At 41.6% G+C, this 9880-nt stretch overlaps 1 protein-coding gene across 1 annotated transcript; it reads left to right on the top strand.

Moving 5' to 3' along the window:
• Positions 1–6081: 6081 nt before the first annotated feature.
• LOC102521052 (RNA polymerase II subunit A C-terminal domain phosphatase SSU72) lies at positions 6082–6784 on the top strand. The gene has a single exon (XM_006193020.3). It carries the CDS (start codon positions 6087–6089, stop codon positions 6669–6671), a length of 585 nt encoding a protein of 194 aa, XP_006193082.3. The 5' UTR covers positions 6082–6086; the 3' UTR covers positions 6672–6784.
• Positions 6785–9880: the final 3096 nt, after the last annotated feature.

The raw sequence follows: 9880 nt of genomic DNA, 5'->3' as shown, positions 1-9880 counted from the left end.
TCCTTTTAAGTAAAAATCTATGCATGTTCCAGTGCAGTTTATATTAAGTATAAAGTGGTGACACTTAATCTCTGTTTATTATGTGTTGTAGCCGAATGTAGAGAAAATTCCTCCCTCTCTACTCCTATTTACAGAGTATTGACAAATCATTTTATTACTTCCTAACACCATTCCCCTTTTTTTTTTTTTTTCAGTTGAGGAATCTAAGGCTCAGAGAAGTTAAGTAACTTGCCCACATTCACACAGTTGGTTAAAGGTAGCAATAGGACTCAAATACAAATCTGTCTGATCCCAAAACAGTGGTTCTTTTTCTACTATTCGTTTGTATAATGGCAGTTAGTGCAAAGAACGACAGAATTTCCATTTTAAAAGGTTCCCCAAAGTTCTCTAGTTCTAGTACAATGCCAGCTGCCTCTCTCTGTTACCCGATGTTTTTATCTCTGTTGCAGAACCTCCATTAGTTGACCTAGGATTTATATTTTTGGATGATAGAGTGGAAGCTGTAGAATTCAGTCTTCTATGTCTGAGCCGAGTGCATCTTTAGGGAGGCCCAGTCCTGCCGCCATCACCCAGCAGCTGGGGCTCTCTCCTGACACGTGGGCTCTGCAGAGAATCCTAGGCTCCAGCTCCCCATCTCTTCCCATCCCCAGGGCTCAATGAGGGATTAAATCTAAAGCAAAATGAAGATGTGCTTTGTAAATAAGAGCCTTTAAGGGGGAAAGGATTGGGAAGCTGGCTTTGAAGTGAGGTGGATGGTGATTGAGTGTTTGTTTCAAGTTGTACTTGAGGGAACCATGATTAAAGTTTTTAGTTATTCGGAGCAGGAGAGCGTTGGACCCTGTCCTGCTCATACCCATACCTTTCAGATCTCATTGCCAGGTTTTTCTATAAGTGAAACTTGCAAAAAGGCAGGATTCTGGTGACTTCTATAACATTCTGTAGTAGTCGTTCTCTGTCTCTCTCTTCCTCTGTCTCAGTCTCTCTCTCTCAGATAGGTTACTGCTACAGTCATAGAATTGCTTGATATGCTATCTAGTAGAAAGATACTATATTTCAGTGAATACATTAGGTTTTATTTTGGCCTGTGTGGTGGGGTGGGGATTTGCTATACTACATCATTGGGTTCTGTTGAGCTCTCTGTTTACATAATTCCTGAGAGTTTTTTCAATAGACGTTGCTATTATTTAATTTCTCCTTCATCCTTCAGCTATGAAGTCGAGGTTTTTGTTTCCAAGTTCCAGGCCCCGTCATATCTAATATACCAGGCTCTGTGACATTAGACTCATAGATTTCATTGTATTAGATTCAGTCCATTGTTCCATTCTGTAATTTTTGAAGTATTCTAATAGCCAATATTTTCCTATTTTTAAATCATCCACAGATATGTTAAATGGGTCTTTTAGGTTTTCATCCAACTAATTAAGAAAAAAAAACATTGAATGAGAAAAGTTTTCCAACAGCGCTTTGCATCACGGCGCTGTAGACTTTTCTCCAGATTGATACCTGTGGTCAGATTGCACATCTTAAGTACACTTGTTCACACAGGTATTGATCTACTTAATTGTCACAGCTCTCAGTTCATGTTTTCATCTTGCCCTCCAAGGTCTCATGACAAGCCTTGTCAGATGCCTGCAGAATCAGGGATCATATTGACCTCTATAGATTCTGTCTTTGCATCATTAGGTCAAAGAAGTTCTATGTCCATGAATCTCAAAACCTGGGCCTATTCTTAGGATTTAAGGAGGCCATGGTTATGAATTAGTTCTAGGCATTCCAAGGGAGTTTGATTTATTCTGGAGAGACTTAATGATCTGGAGTGGGCTTATACAAGAAGATTTAGACGACCTCTGATAGATAATGTTGGTGCTTCTTATTCTTAGCTTTATCATTTTTCCTGAAATCTCTTACTTATTTATGTCATGTTATAACTTTTATATCGCATTCCATTTCCTGCTGTTATGGATAAATTATATGGTGGAGATGACACCTGAAACAACATAATGCAGTATAGTTTGCTAGCTTTGTGAAACCAAGATCTGAATGATTCTTCCTGTATTAAAGGAATAGATTATTATTCAAGAGTTGTAGTCATTTATTTGTTCTGAAGGTTCTCCAGTTTGCTCTAGGAAGAAGCTAAGTAGTCTGATATTCCCTTTTATGAATTCTGATCTTAGTCTGAGAGCAGTGGTAACCTGAGATGACTAATGATCAGGATTTAGGTGGAAAATATGAGTTCACATTTTAAACGTTTTTCTCTTCTTGATAGCCTGGTTGCATAAATACATCAGAAATAGTTTACACTCATCATGAAACAACTGCAATCCCCTGTTCTGAGAGTACATGACAACAGGTATATAAATGTAATTTTTAAAAAATCTCTTTAACCAGCTGACCACGTATGTCAGTCATTCTCTTTTCTAGAAACTTCTGGTCTTTGGAACTTCTGCTGTTTCAAAAGAAGTGAGAGTCCTTTGAGAGACTGGAACTGAACCCATGGTCTTTGTATAAATTTAGTTTATGTTGTTAAAGAAAATGATGTAGGTTTCTGGTGCCAATACTTGAAATCATGCTACAGTATGGGAGTGAATCCTTGACTATATGGAAAAAATTTTAAATACCTATGTAGTCACATTTCAAATACACTAAAATTTGTGGAGTAAAACATCATATTTTACGGTTTACCATTTCTCAGTTTTTATTTATTTAATACATATTAATTATTTATGTATTAAAAAAGAATAAATAAATATTTATTTATATACTTTACACTATTGCCTGGAATTCACTGTAGTGGTTGTCAATTTCAGTACATTCCCTAGATGCCATGAGTATCAATTACAGCTTTGTAAGTTGCTTGCTAGCACATTCATTATATTACATTGGGAAATCCTGACTCAACCCTGACTTCTTACTCACTGCAGCTTGCACGCAGATTGTTGAAAAATTCTTTCCATCTACAGAACCTAACATTATCCTTGCATTTCCTCTTTAAATATTAATTTCTTTTGTTTAAATATTAGTGAGTCTGACATCTCTAGTCAAGAAAGCCTCTGTGTCTTCTGTCTTTGTGTGTCTCTATTTATTGCTCTTTTTGGATCCTGCATTCTTGTGCTCATTTTTCTTCATTGCAATAGTAAATCCTTCTGTAGTTTTCAAAGTTCTGCAGGTGATTCTTATGCTCAGACAACCTTTGTAACCCTTCGACTAACCTGTTAACCAGGATTATGGCTAACTAAGCTTATGGAAGAGATATTTCATTAAGTGTAGTAAGACATGTCTGGACTTCCAATCACATATTTAATGATTTACATCTCTGAGTCAACCTTGTTGAAGTCCATCAGCTGTAAGAGTGGTACCCTCTCATATGTTTCTATACATTCAGTTTATGGTCAATCAGATAATTATTGAGCACTGTGATGGCATACTCCATGTCTCTTCTGAGTGTGATTAGCTATGCTGTTCTTAACTTCTTTTTTTCTTTTTTTTTTTTAATGGAGGTACTGGGGATTGAAGCCAGGACCTTATGCATGCTAAGCATGTGCTCTACCACTAAGCTACACCCTCCCCCTGCTGTTCTTAACTTTGATTTAACAACTTTTGTTTATTCTTCTATGGAAATATGACTCTGAACCCCAGTGTTCCTGTCCCTTTTCTCCAGTTCTTCCTGATTTCAGTGTGTTAATCTGAACCTGGTTCTCAATTTCTCCCTTGGCTTGACAGCTTGATTGGTTTTCTTTCCCATACCATATAAATTGCTTTCCATTAAGTCTACCATTGCAGTGTAAATATAGGATTTGAGCTTGAGAGAGCAGTTCGGATCAGGAAGATAGTTTGGGGAACCAAGTACATTATTTTAAAAAATGTATGTAAGAATTTATAATGCACTAACATGTATGTTATCTCATTTGACGTTCTGTAAAGGTCTTATTTTGTAGGTAAAGAAACAGATTCATAGAGGTTAAGTGACCTTCCAAACATCACAGAGCCAATAAATGACAGTGCCTGGCCTTGAGCCAATCTGAGTTGCTTTCCTAACACTACAGTGTAACTCTGCAGTGGGACTCAGAATCATTACCACCTTACCGATCTGTCTCGCAGCCCAGGTAGAAAGACTTCTAGACGGGTAGTAAAGGTCTGAAACCTTATTCTTCTACCTTAAAGATCTGCCAGACTACAGCACACATTTTTTGAAATCCTGGCTCTTCTAGAGTAGACAGTTTTCTAGAGCTGTGCCCCTCAACTTTCATAAACATGTACATCTCCTGGGGATCTGGCTAAAATTGAAATTCTGATTTAGGGTGTCTGAAGCAGGGCCTGAGATGCTACTTTTCTGACAAGTTCCCAAGCGATATTCCTGCTGCTGGTATGCAGACCTCACTATGAACAGTGAGGCTAAAGTGTTCCGAGTAATAGTGTCATGATAAAACAGGAATTATAGTAAGTATTCTGCCTGCGTTCCTTTATTGGTAAGTTCTGTTTTGGTGCCCAAGGAAAAGCTGTTGGTGGCATCATCGAGGTCTCTGTTTCTCTGTGCTTTCAGAGTGCTGCTGGCTTGCCAGGAGCAGCTTAGCCAATAGCCTGAGTGCATGCCCTTGGCTTCTCCCCGTGAAGAGGTGAGGTCAATCTCCTGCTCTAACTTCCTCTTGCTTTTCTGATTTTGTTTTGTACAACCAATGCATAATTAAATCCCCTTAATTTTGTTTTACTTTTGTCCCCCTAAAGCTAGTTGATTTTAAATAAATACACCACTGCGATTTTACGCTCTGCTGCAGCAGCAAACAAGGTTTCCATTAAGCCAGGGAATGAAGCCTCGACCAGGAATTGCTTAGGTAATTACTCAAGGTCAGTGCAAGGTGTCTTGATACTTTGTCACCTGAATAGGTAATGAGAGCTCTTGAAATTTCCCAACACTAAAAACAAGATTGGTCCCAGGGTCAGAGAGAGGACCAAGCAGAGACACGGGGTGAAATCGCTCCAGAGGCTGCAGGAGCAGAGATCTTGGAAGTCAAGGACTCTAGAGGGGTTACTACCCTATATAGTGCATTGAAATCAACTTCAAAGCTTTCTTTAAATGCAGAATCTTGGATGTCATTCCCAAACATCAGAATACATAAACATAAACTCAGGAATACGCATTTTTAACCAACACAAAATGATATTCCGATGCATGCTACAGAGCCCACATTATGAGAAATACTGGGTTTTATGCAATATCCAAAGGCAAATTTTTGTGAGCACTTGCAGGGAATGTTCGGTCATTACAGAATAGACATGCATGAGAATTATCTTAACTATAAAACAATCCCCTTCATAAGCAAAAATATTTCATTCAGAGCATTAATAGAAATACTAATTCAATCACTAGTGCATAAATTTTCAAGGGAAGGTGACTATAATAGTATCACAAAAATTACTGGATCTATTTACTTGGATCCTGTCCTCATCCACTCTAAGAAATACCGAAACTTTCTAAAGGGTGGGCTTATTAGAAGTCTGAGGTACAGGCAAAGCTTAGTACTTTCCAGTGACACCCAAATGTCCTCCAGATGCATAAGAAGGGAAAGATAAAGCTAGAGAATAAAATCTATGACAGCAAAATAAAACTTGAGTAACGTCTCCCAAATTTTATGGAAAAAGTGCAAAGAACTGGAAACAAAAAGAGATGTATCATCGGTCTGGAAGACAACGAAATGAGATTCACTGCAAGGGTGACAAGTAGGTGTACCTGAAGTGGAGAATGAAAAAAGAACATATAAGAAAACTGAGGGTCGGCGCCTCTGCAGAGCGAGGGCCTCCGCCACCCACGCTCGAAGCAGCGGTGCCCTCCGGGCGGGGCCTCCCTCCGTCCGCAGCCCCGTGGTCTGGGCGGGGCCGGGGGGCGGGGGGAGGAGGCCGTGCGCGTGCCCGCGCGCGCCGTGCGTCCCGACGCACTACGTCACTGGCGCGGCCGCTTTGTGGCGCGACTTCCGGCCGCCGCCATCGCCATCTTGCTCGTGTGGAAGAGGCGCGGCTGCGCGGGAGTCCTGAGGAGGGATTCCTGAGGAGGGATTCCTGAGGTGGGAGTCGCGGACCGTCCGGCCGCCACCATGCCGTCGCCACCGCTCAGAGTGGCGGTGGTGTGCTCAAGCAACCAGAACCGGAGCATGGAGGCGCACTACATCCTCAACAAACGAGGATTCAGCGTCCGGTCCTTTGGAACGGGAACTCACGTGAAGCTTCCAGGACCAGCACCCAACAAGCCGAACGTTTATGACTTCAAAACCACTTACGACCAGATGTACAATGACCTCCTTAAGAAAGACAAAGACCTCTACACACAGAACGGCGTTCTGCACATGCTGGACAGAAACAGAAGAATCAAGCCCCGGCCGGAAAGGTTCCAGAATTGCAAAGATCTGTTTGACCTGATCTTCACCTGTGAAGAGAGACTGTACGACCAGGTGGTGGAAGAGCTGAATTCCAGGGAGCAAGAGACCTGCCAGCCTGTGCACGTGATCAACGTGGACATCGAGGACAACCAAGAAGAGGCCACCCTGGGGGCGTTCGTCATCTGTGATCTCTGTCAGTGCATCCAGCACACAGAAGACATGGAGAACGAGATCGAGGAGCTGCTGCAGGAGTTCGAGGAGAAGACCGGCCGGACCTTCCTGCACACCGTCTGCTTCTACTGACCACCACCCACCACGAGCCGTCTGTTTGAGTTTCCTTTAGTTAATACTTCTTCCTTCCTGACACTTGTTTTTACCTTTCCTAGTAGCAGTATCCAAATCAACTGTATGTGTGAAATGAGAAGATAGACTTAAGTGCAGATGAAAAGCAATCAAATTTTCCTGTCCCACCTATACTCAGGAGTGGGATATTCATTATATAGTTTTTTTTCTTTACCCAAAAAAGAAAAAAAAAACAGTTTATGGCACATTTCTCGCAATGTATCTGCCTTTCACTGAGCATCCTTCCCATGTTCCCTAACTGGCTGGCATCTACAAAACCCTGAATAAAACAACAAGCTGTACTTTGGGGGAAAGAACTTGTCCAATAAATAGATGTTGCTGGTAAAAAAAAAAAAAAGAAAGAAAATTGGGTGGCAGAAGTGACGTCAGCAAGATGGCGGAGTAGGAGATCCCAGCCTTCATCCCATTAGAAAAAACAACAGTTGGACAGTTATCCATGAACCAGAATAGCTCTGGGAGAGCTCAGGAATCCAGTTAAGAAGCTGCAGCAACACACTGGTGCAAAGAAACCCAAGAATAACCGCGCAGAAAGGGTAGGAAGAACAGGCCTCCTGCCAGCACCGCTCAGAGGGATCTCCGTCGTCTGCAAGTTCTTCTCAGTGGGGAAGAAGAGATCAGGCTGAGTGTCAACTTCTTCAGCCTTTTAGGGCACTGAGAAAGGACCTACTTTAAGTTCATCCCACAAAGACAGCTATGGAGATTGTTAGAGCTGAGACGTCTGCCGATAGCCACGAACAAAAGAGAAGGGCTATCAGTGCCAACCGTGAAGCAGGAACCACCGTGGGCCCCAGTGGCCTTCTTTGTAGAGGATCCCAGCAGCCTCCACCGCTGGTGAGTTCAACAGCCCTCACAGCCACCGCACCCTTCCTGCAAACATCACCTCCAAGGATCCTGGAGTGTTGGCCATCGCAGACCCCAGAGGCCAGCTCTGCAGAAGACCCCAGAGGCTTACACCGCCGAGGAACCCGACAGCCATCGCAGCCGCTGCAGATGCCCCAAAGCTTTACCACCTAGGGCACCGCAGTTTTCCCCTTCGTGGACTCCAGCTGCCTGAGCCAGTACTACCCACCAGCCCAGTGACTCGCCACACACTGGAGTTGCTCCAGCCAGTGCTGCTATGAGTGCCTCGGTCCCAGGATCTCACGCGGTTACTGCCAAACTAGTGCTCACCGCCCACCTCCACTTTCCCGCGGATGCCAGCCCAGAACACACCACCTGCTCCAGCTCCCACTGTTGAGTGCATCTTGAAGACCAGGACCACAGCTGAGCACATGCGTGCGCAGCCAGCCCTCGCCCCGACGCACGGTGATGGCCCTGTTACCTGCTGCCACCTGCACAGGCATGTGAGGGACAGCCGGCCCCAGCTCTGCCACAAGCCCCCACAACCAGAAGCTACCAGCCTCAGCCCCACCGCCACCTGCCGGGCTGCATTTGATGCGCACTTGCCGAGGACTCCCGACAGCTCCCCTGCAGAGGACCGCGCAGCTGTGATGGATTGGTATAGTCCTAGCACACATAACAAATTCTTTGAAGTTATCAATACATTGATTTTTTTTAAACCAATTCCATTCTTAGGAAACAAAGATTTGCAGAAGGATGTATGCAGAGCAAGATTTCCCAAATTACACAGAGTGAAACACTTTTTTTTTTTTTACATTTTGTCTTTCATGCTACTCACCTGCTGTTTCCTGTCATCTCTCCAAACACTCTATATGCTGCCACTAGTACCACTGACCTTTCCTTACCAAATTGCTCTTGTTAACCAAATTACTGTTACAGGCATCTTGATATTTGAAGAGGCCTTGTTTGTTTTCTCAATAGTCGCTGGGAAGCTGACCCCTAGTTAAGGGAGGTATTACTGTAGATAGTTCAAATGTCTTGCACTGTAGAAGTACTCGGTGAACCTGACAGCTGTGGCATTTACAACTATCACGGCTGACTGCTGAAGTGTCGTATATAATAGGGATGCATTTTTCCATGAGAGAATAAGAAAGATACTAATGAGCTATTAAGAGCTAGGAACATCAATTTTGGAGAAAGACTGCCCATGCTAATGTTTAGTTGAATAAAACTCAAGTGCTGAAGCATTTTGTGGTCTGGGATGTCATTTATTTGAAAACTTAAACTTACTTCTTTTGGAAGAAAGCCAACCAACCAATATATAATTCATGTTATACCAATGTATCAGCAATTCTGTAAAACTGAAGCAACAATGTTAATTTTCTCTCAAAGTAAATGCCATACCAGTGAATTAAATGAGTAATTAGGTACTGTCAGGTTAAATTCATTTCCATTTTTGAAATGCACTTCCTGTTATAACATATTTTTCCTATTAGAAGCACATGTCCTTAAACATTTTTAATTGCACAGTTCAGGAATTAGACCATATCTCTAAAATATCTTCATTCAGTACTGTTCATATCAGGACATTTCAATCCAAATGTGATATCTGATATATTCTGAAAAACTGCATGTATTATTTACTTTTTCTTCTTTTTAGTCTAGTTCTGTTATTAAGCATTCTTCCTGGGTGTCTCATCTAACAGCTTTTGCTTATATCTCATTAGAAAGATCTTGGTCACATGATCACCATAGCTGACCAAGATCAATACATTGGATAAAATTTGAATTTTACCCATAAATAAAATTAGAATAAATTTGCAATTCCAAATAAATAAAATTGGAATTCTATTACTATGAATAAATTTGGAATAAAATTTCAATAAAATTAGAATTCTATTATTAAGAAATAAGTAAAAAAAAACAAGGATATTGGCTAGGTAACGAGCAGTTTCTGGCATCCTGTCTTATTTATTACATGTTGTTTTTGTTAAAACAACAACAACAACAACAAAACCACCAAAAAACTTGTCTTGGGGCTTTAGTCTCCAAGTGCAGAACAAGTGGCTAAGCAGATAAATCTACATGAAAGTGCTGCATAAACTCTAGGAAGCTCTTTGCATGAAAGCTATCATTACCAGCATGTTTTATGTGAATATCTTTAAGCCCAGAGTGGACATAATCTATGCCCCCTCAGGAGATGGTAATCTTAGAGAATAATTATATTCATGCTGCATTAATTAGAGCATGGAATAGAAACACAACTAAACAAACAAAACAGAAAGAATAATTCTAGATTCTAATCCTTT

Source organism: Camelus ferus, chromosome X (assembly GCF_009834535.1).
Source record: "Camelus ferus isolate YT-003-E chromosome X, BCGSAC_Cfer_1.0, whole genome shotgun sequence".
Classification (NCBI taxonomy): Eukaryota; Metazoa; Chordata; class Mammalia; order Artiodactyla; family Camelidae; genus Camelus; species Camelus ferus.
The sequence above is the reverse complement of the archived record's forward strand: the minus strand, read 5'-3'. Positions and strand labels throughout refer to the sequence as shown.